This window comes from Elaeis guineensis, chromosome 1, assembly GCF_000442705.2.
Source record: "Elaeis guineensis isolate ETL-2024a chromosome 1, EG11, whole genome shotgun sequence".
NCBI lineage: Eukaryota > Viridiplantae > Streptophyta > Magnoliopsida > Arecales > Arecaceae > Elaeis > Elaeis guineensis.
The window spans coordinates 115037536-115062950 of NC_025993.2; the positions used below are offsets into that span (position 1 = coordinate 115037536).

At 39.2% G+C, this 25415-nt stretch overlaps 1 protein-coding gene and 1 pseudogene across 1 annotated transcript; both read left to right on the forward strand.

The window, feature by feature from the left end:
• The first annotated feature begins 575 nt into the window (after positions 1–575).
• Positions 576–9230, forward strand: LOC105038678 (F-box protein SKIP14). The gene is given in 4 exon segments (XM_010914556.4): positions 576–1416; positions 1419–2095; positions 7650–8637; positions 8725–9230. Coding segments are annotated over 3 exon segments (1305 nt in total). The 5' UTR covers positions 576–1274; the 3' UTR covers positions 8136–8637; positions 8725–9230.
• An 8777-nt stretch (positions 9231–18007) lies between these two features.
• On the forward strand, positions 18008–19118 carry LOC105038718 (cytosolic Fe-S cluster assembly factor NBP35-like; annotated as a pseudogene).
• Positions 19119–25415: the final 6297 nt, after the last annotated feature.

Here is a 25415-nt window from a genome sequence, read left to right on the forward strand (position 1 = left end):
AATCTCGTACTCATCTAAGACACCCTTTGCGTTATCTTTCCCTTCCCAAGATCCTCTGCCCTTTTTCCTTCAAGAATCTATACCCGCCAAGGTAGCGTGGCCAAGAGAAGCCTTGGAGCGATGGGTTACCCCAAGGAAGTTGCACCCAATCCACGCCTTCCACCCTCCTGTTCTCGATCTTTACATCGCCCAACCAATCGCTCCATGACACGTGTCATGGAATCCCCGACGACGGATGCGCTGGTGGGCAGGTGGCCACAGAATATCAAAAGTCTACGCCGTTATGACCTCTGCAGGTGGTTCTAGAGGGGGAGACACATAGGGCGTAGATTTAAGAAAAAGAGGAGGGCATTTAAGAGGGTGGACGGTCTTGGGAGGATCACGACGATCGGACGGCGGAGGTCGTGGAGAGCGGTGGACGATCCGATAAGGATCCGATCAGGTGGTCCCGCGGGAGATCAGGCAGCGCGTGGCGAAAGGGAGGGAGCTCCCGCGCGCGGAGAAGCCGACACGTGTCCGTCCCCGACCGCGAAGCGCTCGCTCGCTTCGCTTCCCTCTCCGTGAAATCCTCCCAATTTTAGTAAATTATCGTTTGCGCCCTCCTGTCCTCCGTCCCTCTTTCTCTTTGGTTCCTCCCCTCGTCCAAAGAGGAAGAGATCTCTGCGGGTCTTCGTTTCCGTCGCCTAGGGTTTCTCTCCCTGCTCTTCTTGAATTCCGTATATCCTCTCCTCTTTCTTGGTCGAATCCTAATCCGTTGGTTTTCGCGAAAAAGGTCAGTATTTGGTGGGATTTTTGATAGGGATTGGGGAGTTTGGTTGGATCGGGTTGTTGTTGGGGGACGTGGAGTTTGGAGGGTATTAGAGTTAGGAGATCTTTAGATTTCTTCTCTGTTTTTCGTTTTTTTCCGTTGTTTTTGGTTGATCTGGCTAGGTGTGTAGATTGGAAAAACGATCAAGAGGCTCCGTGATATTTTTGGTGCTGTTTTTTTGTTTGCTATCGAAAATTGAGGGCTTGCCATCTAGGGTTCTATTCCATTAGATAGAGAAGCAAGAAAAAAAAACCAGCAATATTTAGATTAGCTTGAACGGAAAAAAAGGGGAAAACACTAGTTATTGGTTCGGAAAAATAGATTTCTTTTTGGTTTCTCTGTTTTTTTTTTTTTGAAAATATAAATCCGGTTGTCTTCCTGTTTTAGAAGGTCAGAAGATTTGGTACAGGAGAAATCAGAAGGGAAAACAGCTAGGGTTTCTGTTTGGCTTCGATAGGAGTATAGGATGACCTTAAATTTCTCATCGTATTCTGTATTCCCTGCTTCAATCCGTGCGGATGAGGATTTTGGATCCGCCAGATGTGATAGGAGTGCTGAAGGATTCGATAAGCCCTTCTGGTCGGGCCGGGGGATCGAGAATCCTTGTGGCATGGAGGGGATGGAGGGAGGGCTGACAGGAATGGTTCTTGTGATCCTGTCGATCTTTTGCCGTCAGACCCCTTCGGGATGGAACTGAGCACCACTTTGGGCAACACTTTCACTGCGATCGCCGGCTTGATCGAAGATTTCAGCGTGAATTCTGGTGATCACAGGGTGGGAAGTGGTGCTGTCTTCGAAGGTCTGAATTATTATTGGGTGTCTTCTTCTGCAGCACAGCTGAACTATGGAGGCGCCTATGATGGTTGGGTAGGGGAAAGATCCTTGGGATCATTGGGACATGAGGCTGAAAATGGAGTTTTTAAGCATGCTGTAGATGCGAAGGAGTTTTCAGACTCCGGGGATGCTGAAGTAGATCATTCTAGTGGAGGAGATGAGGGTGCCCCACATGAGGGTTTGCTCTTTGCGCTCGGCTATCTGGGTGTTCGGGATCTCCTCTCAGTCGAAAGGGTCTGCAAGTCGCTGCATTTGGCGGTTCAGAATGATCCTCTCTTGTGGAGAAGCATCTTAATAGATTCTTCTTTAAGTGAGAAGATAACTGATGATGATCTTTTGCAGCTATCAGAGAGAGCTCAGGGGAACCTACAGTCCTTGAGCCTTATTGGTTGCTCGAGGATCACGGACGATGGTCTGAAGCATGTGCTTGAGAATAACCCAAGGCTAAGAAAGGTTTGTACCCGAATGACTTCTAGTTTGACTGTTATTAGGAGGTGATTCCTTCCTTGTCTGGCTGTGTTTTTATTTGGTTATCATGGATTGCTGATCTCTAGAAGTGGTGATTATATTCCTTTTGCATGCATTATCTTTCAACTGTACAAATACTCTCAGTATTGATATCATTTCCTGTTCTGTATGATTCACCCTTTGGTGGAGGCCATTCAGTGTCACAATTTTGGTTTCATATATTGTTTCTTTGATGAGTACTAAGCAGTTGCTATTTCTTATTTTCTTGCCGATCACTGTAATGACTGGTGTCCATATTTGCTTGCGTTTAGACAGTTGTGAATTCCAGATTTCTGTGCTGGAGAGTAACTTTGACTCTCTGTATTTTTTCTCACTTTATTTATGTGCAATAAAATGGGACTATTCACTAAGGGAATGTGTAAAAAGGAAATAAAAAAACTTCCCATGCTTTTGTTTAGTACCTGGAAACTTCTAGGGTGGTCTATGTGATTCAGAAACTCCCAAAAAACTTGAATGCTCATCCACTTACTAGGCATTTTTGGTACTTCCTCGCTTAAAGTGTTTTGAAATTGTACATTTCTCTGCAAAATGTTCTCCTTTTGTTCCTACAAAGTACCTGCGCCCATATCTGTTCCTGGTTCTGGCTTTTGCCCTTTCACCCGCCAATTGTCTATACCTGCATCAGATGATAGACATAACAATTCATACTTGTTAGTGATGAAACACAGCTCACCTTCAAAATACTTTGTTATCGATGTAGCATAACTGTGGCTGTGACCATAAATAGCAAGACTTAATAAACATAAAAATTGTCTTTGAATGACCAATGGCATTGACAACAATAAAAGAGCCCCCAAAAAATATGCTGTCTGCAAATCTGGGAAATCTAGCTGGGGGTGATGCATTTACCTCAGCCTTGAGTATCTTTTGGTGGCCCCTTCATGGTTTCGATTGTTTGAACTGTTATATCTCACTCCCACAGGTTTCCCGACCTTCAAATTTTTAAGGGGCACTAGATTATTAGGATTACTTTGCTCTTCCAAGTACCTTATTTGCTTTTCTTTTATGTTATTTTGCATCTTCTGTTCTGCTTTTCCCGCCTATGATTTTGATTCGAAAGACACTATTTTGCAATAAAATACCTAAGGATGTGCATTGGCATTGCGCACATATATAATATGTGCTCAATTTGTAGTTGTTAATGATGAACCTCATTAGACATGCTCACTTCTATATACTTTGTCAACAATATATTGCAACCATGACTATGACCATAATTACCAAGTCTCAATAGACATTGATTTTTTCTTTGAAGCTATGCTATTGAATATTGATGCTCATTAAAGAGCCCTGGAAAAAGGCATTCACCATAATTAACAATACTTCACCCCATCTGTGAATGAAGCAACTTTTATATTGGCTCCTTCCTGGTTTCTGTTTTCAATTGCTATATTGTACTCCCATACCACCTCTGACCTTTAAATTCTTTTGGCATTGGACCTCATGTTTTTTTCCTTCTTCGAATGAAACCTTGCATTACCTATTCTGCCTGCCTCATACGTGGTTTTGATTCCAAATTTGCAATTTTGTAATAGAATACCTAATGATGTGCATAGGCATAGCATAGACACTTGATTATCTAATTGTTTGAAAATTTCAAAAATATCTTGATGTTTCTCTTGTTTTTTCTTTAATGCATTATGGTTGTTAGACTGAAATATCTTTCTTATGTTAGAATGTCATCCCTCTATCAACAGGCTACTCATAATTGCTTTTCAATTTCGTTGATGATAAGTATATGCTAGAGGTGGGAGCACAGTTTAAAGTCTTGATACAAATATCGCTACCTGTATCTGTTCTGGTATATTCCTAGTATATCCAATTTTGTAGGCATGCAGTACGTAGTTAGTGCTAGTATAGCCAAGTTGAGTTCAACAAGATTTTTTAAACTGGAGAGCTCGGCCACCTCCATTGATGGCGAGACCGATATGGACCAAGATCTCAATTTTTATTATACAGGATGCAAAATGGGGAGATGAAAAAAAGAAAGTATTGAGAAATTCCAGGATATCGGCCATTTTTTTCGGAATCAAGATATCAAAATCTCAGTAAATATAGTTAGTTTGAAATTTCATACCATTTTAAGATGTTAATTTAATATTTAATTAACAAATAATTTATAACACTCGATGGGCAATTATGAAGTAGTGGCCCATATTTTTCTTATCATATCAGCTTTTTTATTTTATTTTTTTGTTTTGAGGAGGGGGGTCGATTTATATTAGTGGAGATAAAGTGGACCAGGATGTTGGTTATATATTGTACTAGTTAATGTCTAATACTAGTACAAATTGGTACCTCAGCCAAGATGAAAAACCCTTTGACAGCCACTACCATGTGATGGTAAATATGGTAACAAGAGGAGTATTGAGTGCCATTCCATCATTGGTATGTATGGTATGCCCTGTGCTGGTCAATATGGCGTGATACTTATGTCCTTGGTGGTAGTTTAATCAGATGGAACATTAACTGATGCTTAAACTACACATTCAGCGGGTGCTTAGTCGGAGTTGGTCAGCTGATATTTTAGCTAGCTTTATAAGGATGATCTAGTTAAGAAGCCAGACTCCAGAAGTTCAAGTAATAATTAAACAAGACTTTCAAGAGGGCTTCTGCTTATGCTGCAGAAGCTCTACAACTAGAAGGTGATAAAAACTTCTTGTAGTTATTGACAGACAGCTACCAAAAGGATGTTGGTCGAGCACCTTGCATACTGGCTTTGGTATTTTGCCAAACAAAAAAAAGAAAGAAAAAAATGCCATTGTTCTTCTCCCAATTCTGTTGGAAAGTACCATTCTGTTAACAAATTTTCCAATATGCTTCTTCCAATTTGGCTTTCTAAAGTATTAATAATTGTAGTCTGAGAGTGGTGGTAGACAAAGTCCAGAACCCACTGTATTTAATGGGATCTGTGAGGATGAAATAATCTGCTTTATAAGTTAACAGGGAAAAAATTGTTATATGGTAATGACCTTTGGATCAGTATATAGTCAAGGCATCTCACTCCTCAACTGGCTTTCTTTGAAATCACTAAGTCTTTAGTTTTAGATTTTGTAGATTTCTGTTTTTTCAACATGTTTCTTATGATCATACTTTATTATCTACATCCAAAAATTTGGCTCTAATATGTGAGGCTGCGTAACCAGGAGACGCAAAGTTTCACTTATTCTTAAAATTGATACCTTTTTCCTTAATTTTGGTTGATGATGGTGGTGGCCAGTTAGAGGATGGGAGAGTGTATTGTGTAAATTGTTAAAAAGAAAGAGAAAAATCTCTGATCATGCCTTTGGTTTAAAATTTTTGATGATGGATGAGGATTGATGGATTGAAGTGACAGGACTATCTTAATGCAAAGAGAACAAGCCCTTAGATTATGCACCAAGCTATGATGAAAATTGAAACAATCCTCCACTTGCTATACTTTTGGCTTAGCACTTTTACAGTGTTTTTTTTCTTATCTATTCGACCATGGGCATATCCTGTTGGGTGGACTCCTTTATTGTGGTCCGTCCTTTGTCTTTACTTCTATACCTGCCAAGGCAACTCCATGGGGGTGCAATGTAGTGAAGTTTATCAGTAACAAAAGACAGACAAATGCCTCAGCTCCTGCCCTGCTGTCTAATATTTTCTCTGCCCATTTCAGATGACAGACATATATAACATGTTTTCAATTCCTGGGGCTGGTACTAAATAATGATTAATTAATTTGTCAGACTTGCTCACCTTTATAGATTCTGGTTGACATATTGCAACTATAACCATGACCATGTCTAGCAAGACTCAGTAATCAATGAATTCTTTTTTGAATGGGTAATGCTTTAGACCCTCATAAACGAACCCCAAAAGGCAACCAACTCACTGGAAACCTGGGAAATCCATCTGAGATTGACATTGTTTTCCCAGGGTTGAGTTCAAGCTTTTTGGGCCCTCTCTTTTGGTGGTCTCTGTTATTTTCATTTTTCTAGCTAGCAGTCACGTGGGTGATGCACATGAACAGAAATCATAGGTGTTCGATTTGAGAGTAGTAGTAAAGATTGATTCATGCATGAGAAAACACATGGATGGCTGTTGTTAAATAAATTAGAGAGGGTGCATTTAGATGGGATATTTGAGTTGGGTTGCGGTATTCCACCAGATTTTTTATTTTATGAGAGTTGGCTGGGAATTCAGGATTTGAAAATCCAGATTCTTAAGAGGGGTTCCAGTTTGCAGTTGGACATAGGCAGCCATAATCTTATTTTATTCCTCTATCCCACCTGATAAATGGAATACTCCCAGTAATCACGGGAGGTTTCGTGCAACAGTCTGTTAATGTCTGATGGATGTATCAAATGCCTTGGAAACATCTTGTGGGAGTTGTCATTATATATTAGTATGTAGTATCACTACCACACTACATCAAAGTCTTTACATTAGAATCGTTAAAGTGCTCTGATAAGTATATTGTAATGGCTTTCCATATTTTTAATGAAGTTTTATTCCTTTCTGGATGCTTCCTGAGTGGCATGTAATATTTCCATGCCAGATATAGAATTTTGTAACATAACCCTAAAGGTATGCGCTGGCATGATGCATTGTATGGTGGCATAATTATCGAGAACCATTGAAAGTTCTAAAAAGAATCTGATTTCATTTTGTTGTCATCTCATATTATGCTAGTTGAACAGAAGCATATTCCGAAATTAGAATTTTTGTCTGTGAATATGCTTTTCATAATTGATTAACTTTTCCTAATTAAGAACTAGATGTTTGAGAAGGTGGAAGGGTGGCAGTCAGGCTCCAGAAGTCACACTAATGCATAAACTGTACATGTGAAATATGTTTTCTCAGACTCCAGAGTCTGCTGATATTTAAGGTAGAATTTTTATGGTGGCTTTTTCAGATTCCAGAAGTCCATGTAGTATCTTAACTAGATTTTTAAGAGGGCTCTTGGTTATGCTGTAGAAGTTCTCTGGCTAGAAGTGGGGGGAGATCCACATACCATGCATCACTGTTATCGATAAACAACCAATCTACAGAGATGTAACATGAATATTTTACTTAACTGGCTCTTGCTTTCTGTGAAACATGGTTTCCTTTGTCTCCATAATTATTGAAAATGTGCTCCTGTAAATATGTCTTCCAGTATATATCTCTGTATTGCTATTCTAAATATCAATAATTTTAACAAGATATGGACTTGCTAGAGAAGTCAGTGGGATTTAATAATAATATATTTGAAGATGATATTCGTCGGTCTGGTTTTCCTAACAAGAAAAACGGTGTTGTTCTGTGCCAATGTAATAAAGTAATATTTTTTTTGAGATATTTATTTGTGCTTATCACCACTTAACTGGATCTAGAACGACACTATACTGTTGAGGTCCATCTTGCAATTACATGATTTGCTGATACTTTTATAGTAGTTTCAGTTTTCCTTTTCAAATTATTCATTAAAATTGTTTATGTGATTATGAAAAACATGCCCTTTGTCTTGCAGTTGACTGTTCCTGGATGTGTGAGGCTTAGTGTAGTGGGCCTCATTAATGCCCTGAAGGTTGTTAAGTCTTCAGGTATGCCAGGGATAAAACACCTTGAACTTGGTAGGCTTTTCAGTGTATCACAAGAACAGTTTGAAGAGCTGAAATTCTTATTAGGCATTGACCAACTTCAGCAGCCGAAATCTCGCAAGCCTCGGTTTTATCACCTTAGCCGTTCTTCTCTGGCCTGTGATGATGAGCGTGCCATTGATATTGAGATGTGCCCAGAATGTCAGAAGTTTAAGCTTGTCTATGACTGCCCTTCAGAACACTGTCATGGTGAAGTATCCAAGAAGTGTAGGGCTTGTGATGTTTGCATTCCGAGGTGTATCCAGTGTGGGAAGTGCATCAAAGACTGCAAATATGTTGAGACTTTTTGTCTTGAATATCTTTGTTCAGGCTGTTGGAAGCACCCAGCCATGATTCCAGAAAGCATGGAGAAGTAAAGTGGCTCCAATGCGCATCTTGTCAAGTAAAGCATGATATCATTCGCTATGTTCTTCAACTGGAAGCTGAACTTATTATTTGGTTGCATAATACACCACTAGGAAGTTCTGAGTTGAGTGCCATGTTAGCTTTTGTTCTTTCTTGGTCTACCAGTTTGGGATCTAGCAGCTTTGCATTGGCAAGAATTTGGATGTGCCTGAGCTCCACGTTGTGATATCTGCCTCCTGATCCTGGTCATCATGGCTTTTACCTTTTTCTAAAAAAAATATGAAAAAAGAAAAAAAGAACAAAAAAGGGAAAAAAATTAAAAGGAACATATAGATGCGAAGAGGAGAGGAAAAAAAGGCAAAAAAGGAACAAAGAGGAAGACGAGAGGGAGATAAACAGGTATCTACTCATAATTGTCAACTGGATTTGGCCTCGAGAATGTATGGCTGGAGCTTGTAGCTGATTGCCAGGGTAACTTGGCTTCAATATTGGGTTGGGTTGCAATTGAGACTGGTATGTTGCTTACTGAATACTTTATCTTTTTGGATATTTCTCTATGCAGAGGTCTCCATGCTTATCCCATCTTCCCTTTCCTTCCAGGCACCGTGCTGAAGATATTTTGTGTTCATGCCACAGCTATCCTTTTCTTCTTAAAGATGTTTCATCCATGCCTATAGATCTGCTATATCCAGTGAACATGAAGTGCTTATGCAAAATTGGCTGTGGAGTTGAGACCTTATTGGCTCTGCCCTGTGGATTTTGATAGTTCACATATGTTATGCCTTTATCACAGAGAGGAGAACAAGAGTTATGGTTTAGATGCACAGAATCCTTCGTCGGAAATTTCTACTGAGTTCTAAGCAATGGTTTGGAGTACATAACAATAGGCATAGCAGAGCCATCTCTTCTACTTTGGTTACAGGATTAAAGATCTACGACTTATGGAGGCCTTGCTAGTTTGTCCTCATTCTATGTAAGAAACAGCGGTTTTTGATTATTCTTGTGGCTTTTGTTTCTGATATAATGCCAAAAATATGAGGACTACTAATTCTAACAGTTACGTTCTGTTTTTTTTACTGGTATATAGTTGAATAAAATGTTTCTGATGACTATGCTCTAAGATTTAACTAACAGGGACCTGCATTCTTTTGGATTATTGGTGAGAATGCCGCTGATATAAAAGCTTGTTTGTGAATTTGGACTATCTCAATGCAGTCCAATTGTTGCTATCTGATTGGTTTTCTGAAAGATAGGGAGGCAACTTCTGGAAGTTATGCTGACATGATTTGGTGGGTTTTTATGACAAACTTATGGTAACATTTTGGGTAGAGCATGTGGTGGCATTGTAACATGAAATTCCAGGAAGTTTATTCTTTCCTAATACTATGGCATGGAAACTAGGTCATACCATTGCATGTTAACGGCACTTCTTAAAATATTTGTTTCAATTGAAGTATCAACTGCTATGCTGGTAATGAACATCTAGTAGAAAATTATATTGACAAATACAGGCTGCTGAGCTGAGTTTATGGACTGTTGGTCAAGTAGCTGGAGGTTGGGTATGAGCAACCGAAGCTCAAATCTTCTTTCAACTTGATTTTGGCAGGGCATCTCTGTCCTGGTTCTTGAAAAAAGGAGCATGTAGATCACATTTGCCTGATTGGAAAATGATGCATGTGTTACCAACCATCATGGTGTGCATTTATCAGCACGTGTGGTGTATCTGATGGATATAGTTTTACACGGGAATACCATGAAAAGGTTCTACTCATGAAACACCTTGATGACCAACGGTGATCTTTGATGGAATGAGGCTTTCTCATGTTCTTGTAGGGGGAAGTCGCGTGACAGTGAGAATGCATGCCAGAGAGAACTGGAATTACGTTGAGGTGGTGTCTGATATGTCATCTTTTCCCCTTGGGCAATTAAATTTACTGTAGAAGTATGTATGGTCTGCATGACCTGACATGGGCTTATACTAGTTCGAATTATTTTGCAGAATTCACATGTTTATTTTCTACCAAGCATACAAATTTATTTAATGCTATGTATCTGCAATGATGGACTATATTTAACTTTTAATTACAATGTTGTAAATACAACCAAAGGGCTCTGATGTTTATTTTGCATTTTCTATGTTGAACCATAGGCTCCTCCGCTGCTGACTGTATGAACTTAGGAAACAAAATATGTTGCATGAACAACACAGAGATGATAGGGGAAAGCAATATTAATGATGTTAATAACATGTCATTAGAACAAATATAGGACGAGAGGAAAGGTATATAAATTGTGATGATCGTCTTCTGTCAGAGCTCCTGGATCCATCTGATCGTCTTCACCTTCTTGAATTGTGATGATGAATTGCGATGACGGCAATCCGTTCCTTGCTACCCTTTCTCTTGTCCTCGGGCCGAGGGTGCAGCCTGGGGGTGGGGGGATGGTCCCAATCAATGATAGCCCACTTTCCATGCCTTTCCTATCCTCTAACCTTCTCTCTTTCTGTTTCTACAATTATGCATAATGCTGCTAAATGCCGAGGGGATAACCACCTTCAGAAGAATTATGAGTTGGACCATTGATTTCTTCGGCTGTATTTAGGCACTCTTATTTGTAGTCGATAGGATTGTCTCAACAATCAATTTAACATTTGAAGAATGAAGCGAATTTTGTTACCCATTAGGTGAGTTGGACCATTAACTTTTGAAGAATGAAGTGAATTTCCATCAAGTAACAAGTCACTTAAATTTATAAACTGCTATTAGATTTAAAAAATAGTTACATATAATTTGTTATCCATAATTTATCATCACATCTATCCTTTCATTTTTTTCTGCTCCTCATTTAACCCATAATTAAACATGGAACAAGCCTATATGCACCATCACTTCAACTCACCCTCTTTTGATATAACCAGTCCTCCCCCTTAACACTCCTCTCTCTCTCTCTCTCTCTCCACCTAAACCCACTCATGCCCAGAGAAAACTACCACCCCACTCCCCTTCTCCCTGCATGCACCAGAGTGCCATGCTTCTCTTCCTAGTAGACACTGGTTCGAAAGTGCAGAATCGCGGTTTCAAGTCAGGTGTAGCATGTGTAATGATTCCAGCTTCTAGTCTCCAAGGGATATGACAAACTGGTCTAGATTAGAAATGTGTCCGTGGTCACTCTGATTGAGGAGCTACAAGGATCTCTAGTTGCAATGACAATTAAAGCAAAGGGTTTGCAAATGTGAAAGATGGTTAGCATCTTGTAGCAATACCTAATGGCTTCGAACTATAAAACTGAAAATAGATTTGTGGGATAATACTTTTTATTTTATTTTTTTGCTTATGTCTTAATTAAGACATTTCCATGTAAATTAACTCTATAATATTCTAAATAATTTTAGACAAATCTGTATATTCTTTAAGACTATGCTATGAAGGATCTCATTGAGGCACTGCTAGCCTGGATGTTGAGGTAGAAAATTCCATTGTTTAATGTTTTCCATTATTTAATTTAGTAAATATTTGATCATTGATGTATTAGTTGTTCTCAGTGTGTTTTTTTGATGGTCATGTTTTCCTGTTTTCGGTTTCAATTCACCATAGCATACTGATCTCGGTACTGTTTATGCTACAGTTCCATAACAGCAATTGAGGCTTATTAGAGTAATTTGGTTGCTCTTTTATTTCGGTTTATGTTTAAATTAGGGTGTCCTAATGTGAGTTCATATTGAGCTGCTAGTCAATTAAAAGCAATGGTTTAGTTGGCTGTTTAGTTTAGGTTATATCCAGATTTAAGAGCCCTAATTGCAGTAAGATTCATGGTTGGTTGGGTTTATTAAAAGGGAAGATGCCCAGCTGTGGTGGTGGTGGTGATTTTGGGGATATTATGTGAGGTACATTGGAAAATAGGAGGCCGCAGGCCATCTTTCTCTTCTTCTTCTGTTCTCTCGTCAACATCCTTCCTTGTTCTACTACTTATCAATAATATTCTTGGCTCTCGTTTCTCCCATGCCTAATTCTATTCTTCTTCTAAAATTTATCTCTGCTGTTATGCTGCAGAGTGCTGGTCCATTTTCTTAGATCTGTCAAACAAAACTGGTTTATCTACCAACGAAATCATCTTGGTGGCCTTTTGGTGTTAAATTCTTGACCCAAATTGAGATCTGCACCCTAAATCTTGCTGCAGAATTATTCCTGTAGTCTTTAAATCTCAACAAGGCTTCATGAATTGTATTCTATTGTGCATGTGGTGATCAATTGTGAAGTTGCTTGTTTGCATCTTGATTTGGAAGAGACTTTATTATTTTCATTACCATTATTATTATCATCACTATTATCACTATTATTATTTAGATATTATTATTATTATTATCATCATCATCATTACATTACTGTGTACTTTATCATCATCATCATCAATATTTTGAGTATTGTTATTGTTTTTGCTGGGGAGGGGTGAGAGCAAGGAAAGGGACTCAATAACCAAAAATTATCGTGATACGCTATGTTCAGCAATATACTGGATATTAAAATTAGAATAAATTATAAATTTTTTTTGAGATTTGCGTTTATTACATGCACACCCATTAATTTTCAAAATCTACACTTGCACCCCTAAAATGTAATGGCATTATACAAACTGTTTTCGAAATATGAAATGACCAAATCGCCATCCCTAATAAATCGATAAAAAAAAAAAGCAATTTGAATACCTCTTCACTATCTTCTTCCCTCTTTTCTCACTTATCTTCCTATTTGATTCTCTCAAGACTTGTCCTTACCAAATCCAAGAATAGGGTTTGTCCGTAAGTGGAGATCCTCGCTAAATACCCACTCCATCCTTTACAATCAGGACTCTAGCAACATCCTCCTCCTCGACGGTGGGCTCTGTAACTATCCCTCTAGTGGCTCATCTGCCATGCTCCCTCTCGACCCCTCACCAACTGGTCGACGAAGCTCTAGGAGATGGACACAGTCCAGAGGTGGCCAGCTTCGTAGCAAATGGACTATTGGAAGATGGCTGTGGAGTCAAGGCGAATGGGGCCATCAAAGATGCGATGGAGGGCGGCGGCATAGGAGGGGCGTTAGGAAGAGGGGTTCAACGACCTCAAGGTGGTGGAGGGAGACGAGTAGGGCCACAGGAGTGTGGCGAGGAGGCCGAGCAGGTTGTCGTAGACAGTGGTCTGGATATAATCATCCTGTAATAGAGAGTTGGTTAGCGGTAGAGGCAATGGTCCTACATACTTTTCTCTTAATTTGAAAAAAATCATCATCCTCTCCGTCGCTGCCCTCCATTTCCGTCGCTGCCACCACCCTCTGCCACTTCCTCTCTGCCTCCCTCCTCTTCCACAACTGTCCAACTGTGGAGGAGGAGACGAAGAGGGAAGAGGCAAATAGGAAGGAGCCAAAGCAACGGCAAGGGCTGTGATGGCACCGGGAGATGGGGTAGGTCGGGAGGCTCATGACAGGGGTCTCCGATTTAGAAGGTGGGGATGCTGCGAAAAAAAAAATGATTCCTAGGAAAAAACAGAAAAAAAGCCAGGGAAAGCATCGAAAAAATCGATGAAAACAAAAGAAATACCAAAAAATTAAAAGGCAAGACCTTCTTCCTATAGATTCTTTTTTTTTTTGGAACCATTTTTTTCTTCCTTTTTACTTCTTCTTCTTTCCATTGAAGGAGAGCACCTGAGAGACATCGAAGGGGTTTCTTAGGTTTTGATTGGATTTTTTTCTCAAGTTGATTTTGTGTGAGTTGTGGTGGTTTGAGCGAAAGAAGATGATGACAAGGATGTTGAAGACAGTGGTGTTAGAATGTGCGGTGGTTTCGCATGTATAGTTTTAAAATTTTTCAAACATTAGATTTAATTATGTAGTGAAAATAAAATAAATTAAATTTTTTTAAATTTAAAATACATACCAGATCACATCTGAAAATCATGCATCAGATCTTCATACGAACATCAAATCGAAAATCTAAAATCTGAAACAAGAAAACAAAAGTAATCAGGAGATCCGACTCTATACCTATGCTTTCCTTCAGATTCTGCGAATGTCCAGGATTCTAATCGTAGCCGCGCACATGCCTGACCTCTGCTGGTATCCATACAAAGATGATCTCGATCGAAGTACCCAGGCCACTAGTATGCTAGCACTTTATAGGCTTCGCTCTTTAGACTTGGATTTGAGCCCTTCTTCCAAATCTCAAAAAAACATGACTGCAGCACGAACACTTCGCGCTGATCCATCGGAAACTGAATCGGATGCCAAGAAGAGAAGAGAACGCTTTCTCCTTCTCTTTCTCTCTCTCTCTAATCTCTCAATATCTCAGATCTAAGGAATAAGAAGAGAAGTAGACAGCATGGAGATGAGGAGATATGACAAAGCATAAACCTCTGGCAAGAAACCTATGCACGCCCTTCACCCTCTTATCATATTTTGCCGCACAAAATCCATACCATAACCAACTCCTATTGCCCTTAATCGATCAGATCTCATCTGATTTTGGTGTGGAGATGTAAGAAAGAAATGATGGCACATTGAGAAGTTGTTGCGGCAAGGAGTCACATAACAATTCCTCAACCACGCACTCCCCTCCCTTCTTAATTTTTGTCACACAAAATTTCCTTCCGAATTAGTTCTACGCCTCAACCTGATAAGGATAGATCTCATCTGATTCAAATTCAAGTTTAAATCAAACCCTATCAGGAAGAATCCCATATAAGGTGGGGCGCAGAGTCCCAGATAAGGTGCATGCATGCATGCAAGGGCAATGGGGCGTGCATCTCCATACACGCCCTCCCTCTTTTGTACATGAAATAAGAGAGAGAAGCTTAATAGAGGGTTAGTTGGCTTCCTATTTTAATTGGATTTCAAATTGGATTTGATTCGAATCCAATTCGAGCCCGATTCGAATCTGATTCGAAAAGCTGTCTAACCTGATCCAATCAGGATTGAAATCCAAGTCTAACTTGGATAATTAAATCTAATTAATCTTAAATTAAATCAAATCAATTAAATTAAATCTGATTTAAATTAATTAAGACTTGATTCATAATTTAATCAGACTCAATTAAATTACAACACTTGCAATTAAGTTTCTCTGCTAATAATTAGCAGTTACTAAATCTATAACATTACAAATTAGCAGTTTTTAAATTCAAATTATCAATTCAATTGATAATGCGAATATGATCCAAGCCATTGATCAGGTCAAGCTCTTTTTGTGTGTAACCCTCAGATTTCATTTTGTTTAGTAGTGAACATACTGTGATCTCCATCACAGTACTATCGAAACTCCTTTCAATGGACTAGAACGATTCCAACTCATCCCAATAAGGATCATTGATCCAAAAATAATCCTAATGAGTTCTTACAATCTACTAATAACATCTAGCAACATGTAGTGGTAATTCAGCAAAATAAAAGAATGAATCCCTAAGTGCAGTTATCGTATGATACAATTCTTCTGTCATGAGTTTCAACTAGATGGAGGTTATGAAAAACTCGTCAAATTCCATCGTCAGTCATATACCAGATTGGCTTGACTCGAATTTATTTGTGAATCCTATGAAAATTCTTTTTCAATATTCATACTTACTCTAACCAGAGGCTTTCTGAACTCAGTCTCGCGAATCGTATAGGATTACTCTTTTTCTACCAATATCGATAGATTATATCTAGATACATCCTACTCAAAATAGCGAATCTGAACCTACTGTAGCCAACATATACAGCAAGGATCCGAATGGCTAGGAATCAAGTGAATGTGCAGTTAAACTACAGCAGTCTCGCTGCGAATAGCCAAACACTGTAGGTCAAAGGACCACTCACACCATTGTAGCATCTAGAAAATCACTAACGAATGAGTAGACATCTAAGTAGTTTCTCATGTTGGTCATACTCAATGCAAGTTATTCTCTAACGACCACTTGCACTCTCATTCCAGTATCTCCACACTGCAGACTCGAGACTCATCTGTCCATAAGGAAGGTGATCTGTGCACCAATCTAACTGGATCAATCACTGTCCTCCATGATGATCCTCCGATCGGAGCATTCAGAAATTAACTACTAATAATGTATGCCTTAAATTCTTAATACTTTGAGAATATACAAAATAATCTTTATTAATTTTTAGAATAATTCATGGACACATATAACATGAATGGTAATAAAAACTATCCGTCAATACAAAAATATATCTTAGGATCGTGGTATACGTCAGTCAAGATTGACTTCTAAAGCATACATCTAACAAGCGGCACCGAGCGAGGCCTCACAGTGGCTGACGAAGGTGGTGAGGGGGCAGCAAAGGGGGTTCTGGTCTTTGTTCTCAAAGATAGGAGCATTCAACATGATGAAGAAGGTGGATAGGAGGTTTTGGTGTAGCATGCCAGTGGAGTCAGGATGGTCCTTGCCAACAATGATGCTAACGGTGAAGAGATCGTCGTCGATGCCCACCTCCTTCCCACCTCCCGAGTTGGCTAAAAGGCCGACGACTCCATCACACCTCTGGCTCATTGTTTTTTTTAATCCTTTATTCGAGGCTATTTTAGTCATTTCAAAAAATTATAATGATTTGATAAATGGATCCAAGTTAATATTAATGGATTGTCTAACAGCATAGATTAGACTGTAGAGTTGACTAAAACTTTAAGGGTGTAACCGTAGGTTTTGAAAAATAAATTTCGACCTATTTTCAGAGGAGATTTTATAATTTACCCTAGAAATTATAATGGAAAATGCTTGAAGGATTCTAAATACTGTATTGCTTAATATGAGAAAAACCTTATCATTTAGAAATTGCAACTTCAGAAGATTGCAACTTCAGAAGATTGCTGTTTGCTAAACCAAAACATTTTTGTGGTGATGAACTTGCTGTATGCATCGGCAAATACTATATACCTCCTTAGTGCATTGATTGACCCTACACTACAATCATTATGAACAACTAGTCTTCTTGTTGATTTTCACATTCATCTGCTCTGAAGCTCTTCAAGTCCAATTTAAAGTTCTCTTGCCGGTTGATTTGAGCTTAAAGCTACTCGTGATACCTAAAACACATGATACACTCAGGCATTCTAAATTATTCACATAAAGTAAAATATGCTGTATTTTTTACAAGGTGTGCTTCTTTTTATGAATTACTATTATTATTACTATTACTACTATTACTATTGTCATTTAGATATTATTAATATCATTATTATATTGCTATTTAAGTTATGATCATCACCATCAACATTATGATTATTGTTATTATTTTTTGCTAGGGACGGTGGGGAGGGGTTGAGAGGGAGGAAGGGGGCTCAGTAAGGGAAAATTGTTGTGATACTCTATGTTCAGCAGTCTACTGGATATTAGAAATTATAAGGGAGAATGCTTGCAGGATTCTAAATACTGTATTGCTTACTATGAGAAAAACCTTATCATTTAAAAATTGAAACGTCAGAAGATTGTTGTTTACTGAATTGAACGATACTTCTAAACCAAAACATTCTTGTGTGACCAAATCGTCTTCGCTTGTAGTGCACATGGACAAATGCTACATACCTCCATTGATTGATCATAAACTACAGACATTATGAGCAACCAGTCTTGTTGTTGGTTTTCACATTCATGTGCTCCAAAGCTCTTCAAGTCCAATTTACAGTTCTCTTGCCAGTTGAAACGAGCTTAAACCTACTCATAATACTTGAAAGGCATGATACACTCAGGCATGTAAAATTATTCACATACAATAAATATGCTGTATTTTTTACAAGGTGTGCTTCTTTTGAAGAGTTTAAAACATTAATCTTCTCTGATGCTGTCATTTTCGTTCTTTTTGGATGTTGTAAAATACCATGCTATGACTAGGTTAGTGATGGGATATCTAATTTTATGTCAGACTTGGTCGCGATAATGGAGAGAATGGCTCCTGTTAAACACAAGATACTGGTTGTATCTGGTAAGGGAGGGATTGGAAAGAGCACGTTCTCAGCCCAGCTTTCTTTTTCAGTGGCTGACATGGACCATCAGGTTGGCCCTTTGACGTAGATATTTGTGGGTCCAGCATCCTCAAAATTTTCAAAATTTATAATTTTTTAAAAAAATATTATAATTTTTAAAAAAAATATTTTTATCATTTAAAATTTTCAATCTACTGACATTAAATATGCGTTGGGAAGCAATGACTATGTGAACTAATTGAATAAAATAGTGCGTTCTACGTCGGATTTTCTACACCGCAAGTGGTGCACAAAGAATTTCTCACGTGGGTCCAGCATTCCCAGGATGTTGGGCCTTGAAGGGCAGGACATCCACCAAAGCAACCTTGGTTGGTCGCCCATACGCCTCGGATCAAACCTCGGGGTTATGTAAGTTGGGTTCATGCTCCCCGCACCCTGATGAGGCTGTCATATGGAGGGGTCCGTGCAAGAATGGACTCATAAAGCAGTTTCCGAAGGATGTGCACTGGGGAGAGCTGGACTATCTCATGGTGGATGCTCCACCTGGGACATCAGACGAGCATATATATTTCAATCGTACAGTTTCTACAAGCCACAGCATAGATGTGCAATAATTGTAGCCACTCCACAACAAGTGTCTTTGATCGATGTGCATAAAGAGATTACCTTCTGTAAGAAGGTTGGCAATCCAGGTCTCTTGGGTGTTGTGGAAAAAATGAGAGGCTTCAGGCAGTCAATCTCGGACCTCAAGTTTGCAAAGTTAAGTGAGGCTGGAGATGAGAGCAATGCGACAGGGTGGACACTGAATTATACTAAAACAAATGCTCCAGAGCTACTCTCTGTCGTTGCTTGCTTGCAATGAGGTGTTTGATAGTAGTGGAGGTGAGGCTGCAAAGATGTGCATGGAATTGGGTGTCCCATTTCTTGGAAAGGTGCCGTTGGATCCACTGCTTTGCAGGGCAGCTGAGGAAGGCCGATCATGTTTCGCTGACCAGAAATGCAATGCAAGTGCACCTGCTCTAAGAAGAATCATCAAGAAACTGGTTGCAGCTTAGCAATGGTTGATATGAAATTTTAATGCTACATTGCTAATGTGCAGCTTGCGTAGTTTGTGTTTATAAATATTAAACGCTACAATTCACTTCATGTCACGCACACAGGTTTTGTACTTTACTAGTTGCTATGCTTTGATTTTTGTATGAAATGGAGTAACCAACATAAAATTCTATGCCTTATTTGTTGTCTGTTATGTGATACGCAATATGCTTTGATTTTTGTATGAAATGGAGTAACCAACATAAAATTCTATGCCTTATTTGTTGTCTGTTATGTGATACCGCAAACCTAGTTAAACAGCTCCATGAATCTTAAAGCGGTAGAAAAATCAAAAGAAGATGGGAATCTTCTCTCCCATTGGTTTTTCTCCCTTTAGGCTCCTGATCGAAGTCGCATTAGAGGTCGAGAGAAAGTCTAAGTCCTCCCCCTCGACGTCTATTTAATGGGACAAGGTCTCTTGTAAAATCCCCCATCACCAGCCACCATCCGTCATGGAGAGAAGTCCTTTTTCCTCTTTTCTTCTTCTTCTGAGATTCTTCTAAACGTTCACGGGAACCATGTCCAAATTTCATCAGAGAATAGGTTTAGAAAGAAAATTTCAGGAAGCTCGTTAAGATGGCTCCACATCGAATAAATAGAATTGTTCAAGGTGCTGTTAGAGAGATATTGAGCCAACAGAAGGGTAGTACTCCTCAACAGGTTAGTAGCACCCTTTAGTAGAAAAGAGTCATCGATCCTATTAGGAACATCCAGATAGTGCAGAAGAACCCAACATGACCCGAATAATGCAGACCTTAGTCGATTGGTGCAATCGCAACAATAATTGCAGCAACAGTTACTACAATAATGATTGGTACAACAACAAACACTGCCACCATAGAGACGTGAAGAGCAGGCAAAGCAATAGAGTAATATTGTAGAATTTAAAAAGTTATCTCCAATACCTTTCAAGGGGACTATCGAACCTTTAGAAGTCGATAATTGGATTATCGAGATGAAAAAGATATTTACTGTTTAAGAGTACCGCGATGATAAAAAGATTCAGTATGCGGCTTATTTATTATAAGGTGGAGCATTCAACCGGTGATAAAGACTACAACACAATATGAGCAAGATAGGGAACAACTTATCTGGGGAAGATTCTGAAGGACATTTTATGATCAATATTTTTTTGAAGTGTAAGAATTAAAAAAAATAAAAATTTATTTATCTTAAATAGACAAAGATGATAGTGATAGAATATGAAGCTAAATTTACTGAGCTTGCCAAGTTGTTTTTCGAGATTGGTTAAGGATTTGTGTGACCAAGTGCATAAATTTGAGATGGATCTGAGGATAGAAATTCGAAAGCAAGTACTACTATATAAATTAACTATTTATGTAGATATCGTAAATAAGGCATTAATAATTAAAAGAGAAGTCAATAAAGAACGTGTAGAAAAAAAAATTAAAAGAAAAGAAATAGATCAAATAATTCTCAAGGATAAAATAGTAAAAATATCGAGAGTTCAAACAAGACATCAATAGGTAATAGATCTGGATTGACTGATAGCATCAGACGTTCTAGATGTGGCAAAGCTCATAGTGAAAATGACTGTTGGTGGAACATTGATGCATATTTTGGTTGTGGTCAGAAGGACCATAAAATAGCTGAATGTCCACAAAGAACAAAGAGTCAACTTGCCCCAGTAATTGACCAGAATAAGGATGGAAGTTTGAAACCTCAGACTCAAAGAAGGATCCATGCTCTTACATTGTAAGATGCACAAGTTTTTGGTACAGCAGTGATGAGTTATGGGAGGGATTTTTAAAATTGATCTGATCAATTAGTTAATTTCATTTACAAAGTAAGTAATGCTTCATTTTTTCTAAATTTATTGATAAATTATAAAATATTTTTTATATTGAATTATGCATGATTTATGAATCTGATGCATAGTATTTTGAATTACCAAATATGCTCTTTTCTAAAATGTTAAATTATTTATTATTGAATATATTGAATTTGATATGGATTGTACAATTGATTTTGGTGTCGCATGATTTACGAATCTTTTGAATTTGAATATGAAATAATATTTTGATTTGAGATAGATTTTGACTTGTAGCCTGACCATATATCGAATCCTACTAGTGGGGGTTGTGCACTGGTATTTCAATACCCTACTAGTGGGGTTATGTACTAGTATTTTGATATCTTATCAGTTAAAATTATATATTGATATTTTGATATCCTACCATTGGAGGTTGTGCGCTGATTTTTTGATACCTGCCAGTGGGGGTCATGTGTTGGTATTTCAATATTCTGTCAATGTGAATTGTGTGCTAATGCTTTAATACCCTATCATTGGGAGTTGTGTAATAGCACTTGTTTAATTTATTGCTGTCGAGATGAACATGATTTTGAAAGAAATCATTTTATGAATAAAAAATGATTTGCATTGGATCTTATTTGATTAGTATCGTATATTTTGAATTGATGCACGTTGCATACTTATTTTCAATATATTATTATCACTGAATTTATCTAGCTAAAATATTTTTTTTTGGATAAAGTAGATCATTCAAATAACTCTTATGTGAATACATCTAAAAAGATCAAAAAATAAAATATCTCTCAATTGCCTCGGGGTGATCCTAAGGAAGTCCACAAACTATCTCTAGTGTGCTTCGCAACATAGGCTGCCATCCAGTCTGCTATCGAATTTGCCTCCCTAAAAATATGTCTCACTGTGAATTTGATGCATTCGGAGAGAAAGAAAGATATGCCCCACAAGAAAGGATTGTTGGGCACCTCCTGCGAATACCCCTAAATCCAAGACTCCACAATACTAGAGTCGCCCTCAATGGCTATATGGTTCGCCCCCAGCACAGTCTATACATAGACAACTTCGGCCCAAGCTGCAAGAAGCTCCACCCTAGGAACCATAGTCTCAGTCAAGTAATGGCCCCCTGCCACCATCAATTTGGAATCGATCCTATGTATGACAAAGTCGGCTCCACCTCTCCTATACCTGATGCGCCCACTAAATTAACCTTCAGATATCCTGGAGGAGGGGGTTCCCAAACAATGAACACCTGACAGATCACTACATGAGCAAGATTGGAGTCCCAGGTCTCCAAGGGCATGGAGGTCAAATCAATCAGCTCCCAGGCCAAAACTGATGCTCTCTCAAATGTGATCCTTATTAGGCATATTCTGGACTCGAAAGCAATGCTGTTTTTGACCAACTAGATATGCTGGCCTATATAGACAGCTTGAACAGCAGTCTCTCTAGACATATTATCCCCAGCCCTCTGCCTCAAGAGATCAATGAATGCCTCGATTGGATCCTCCGTCCGGATGATCCGATGGTATAGACCAGCTAAAAATCAAACCCATTTGGCAGATGGACAAAGACAAAGTGTATGGTCCATCATCTCCTCCTACTCCCCATTGCTAGGGTAGCTCACCTGAATATCCATGCCTCTCTCCCTCAGGATGCGTCTGGTCGGGAGTCTACCACAGACAACTTTTCAGAGAAAGAGAATCACTTTCGAATACACCCCCAGTCTCCAAATCTAACCTCCATCCACCTATCTGGTGGCCTCCTACAGATACAAGCGGTATGATCTACTATGATCAATTTTACTGTAGTAAAGGAGCCCCACACCTTGGAGTCCGGACATCGATGAAAAGGAAGAGCCAAGGACATCACTTGTCTACCTAACAACTCTCCAAAAAAATAAGTCATGATAGTTGGGTCCCAACCTATGCCCTCGATAAAGAGGAACTCACCAACCCCTCATCTGGTCAGTCACCTCAGAGCGGACAAATGTCGGCCATTGGGTCAAAGGTATATCCCTAATCCAAATATTATAGAGAATGCTCACAGATCGCCCATCACCAATCATCCATCTCATCTAGAGAATGGCATCCGAGGCACGAGTATAGGTCTTCTTCCTCATGATCGAGGCCCTCCGATTAATTTGAATCTCTCCTCAGTCTATCCAAGTACCATACTTGGCCTTCATCATCGTGCTCCACATGAAGTCTGGATGTAGAATAAATCTAACAGCATGCCGAGCAATCAGGGCTTCCTGCCTAGCTACCAAGGACTGAATCTCCAAATCACCCTCCCGCTGATGCTGACACACCACATCCCAAGCCATCGGATGCACACCCCCACCACCATCAGGTCGTAAATCCCATAGAAAGCTCTAAAAGAGCTACTCAATCTTTAGCACTGTTGTCTTGGGCAAGACAGTATTTGAAAGCAGATAAATAGGTACAGAGCTGAGCATTAACCTAACCAAGGTCACTCTACCCATTATCAATAGGATTCGAGCTAGCCAGCCCTCCAGTCACTCTCAAACAACGTGCACCGCACCCTCGACCTTGGGTCTCCTCAATCTACATCCGGAGATGGGCACGCCCAAGTACTGCAAAGTTCCACTGTGCTTAGCAACCCCTAATCTCTCCCTGATCAAATGGCACCGCTGTATCGATGTCCTCGAGCTAAAGTACATTGCCAACTTGAGAATATTCACCTTCTGCCCCAAGGCTTCACAGTAGTCCTCTAAGATCGACCTGAAGCCGGCGACACTCCGGATAGTGGCCCGACCCACCAGCAAACAATTATCTACAAAAAGGAGATTGGAAATCAGCTGGACCTCTAGAGCTAGCACATAGGGGACAATCACCAACCTTAGGGATGCAACACGAAGAACTCTTGAGAGCATTAGCACACATAATAAAAAGATAAAGAGAGAAGGCAACCTTGCCTCAGCCCCACACTGGAACAGTAGAACTCCGAGGGCATCCCATTGACTAGAATGGCAAAAGTCGAGCTACAGACGCATGCCATAATCCAAGCAACCCATCGGAAAAGGAATCTGAAGCATCGCAGTGCCTCCTCGATGAATCTCCAGCTCATCCTGTCGCAGGCTCTCTTCATATCAAGCTTGATCTCTATGAGCGCCCTGCAGGGTGGAGCACGAACAAGGTCATGCATAAATTCTTATGCAATAAGAACGTTGTCAAATATACTTCAACCTCCTATGAACGCCCCCTGCTCCGAACAAATCAGGTGCGGAAGAATATGCTTCATCCTATGGGCCACTAGCTTAGCGTATAACTTGTACATGGGTGTGCACAAGTTGATAGGTCTGAAATGCCTTGGCTCAGACACATTCTTTCTCTTCGATATGAGGATAATAAAAAGTCTGCTGCCAACCCTCCGAAATCTGACCCATAGAGAAGAACTCCTGCACCACCATCATAACATCCGAGTGAATGATAGGCCAATATTGCCTAGAAAAATGGGGGAACCATTAAGGCCCGAAACTTTGTCTTTTGTTATCGGCCACAGAGTCCCCCGAACCTCCTCCTTCATCACCTCACCAATAAGATTCCTATTCTCCTGCTCTGTAACTCGGTGCTCTGGGGCAGGGGCATGGAAGATCTGACTCATCCCAAGAGGTGGTGTCCACCGAGACCTAAAAAAGCTTCCTATCTCCTATCTAATCGAATCCTCATCCATCAGCCACTGCCCACTAGCTTCCTTGATTGCCTAAATGCAGTTCATATGTCTTTGAATGGTGGTAGCTTGGTGGAAAAATCTCATGTTCCGATCTCCTTCTTTGATCCAATGCACTCAGGATTTCTGGGCTGTTTAGCTCATTACTTTATATTTTACTATTTTTACAGATTCAGAATACGAATTAGAAGTAAAATTTGATATCTTTATTTTAAAGTAGGATTTATTGAAGTTGACGAAAAACTATAGAATATTATTCTGTAATGTAAAAAATTTGATTTAGTTATTTAAAATAAAGTTGAACATTAATTATTTGAATTTTGTTTCGATGTTACTTTATGATATCATAATGAGACATCTTGGAGAGTTCTCCATGAATATGTGTCACGCCCCTCGATCCGAGATTGTGAATCGATGGTCATGGCAACCGCCGCATACTCATAGAAAACTCTTCCCATAAGCATGCAAGGCATCTTATCATGCTATCCTAAAACAACAGCGGAATAATTAGTCAATAAATTAAATCCAAAACATAATGATCTAAATTTTTCTTTAATATCTTCAATAAATTCAACAATGATTCATAGTCCTTACATCAAATTCAATAAAACTTTCAACCGAAAATAAAAGTATAGAGATTCTGCTTTTGATCACTCTTCCATTCATATCTTGTATCATCTTAATTCCGCAACATCTGTAAAAATAGTAAAATAGGTGGTAATGAGCTAGACAGCCCAGTAAGCAATGATCACTTCTCAACAGATTTCATCAGGCATTT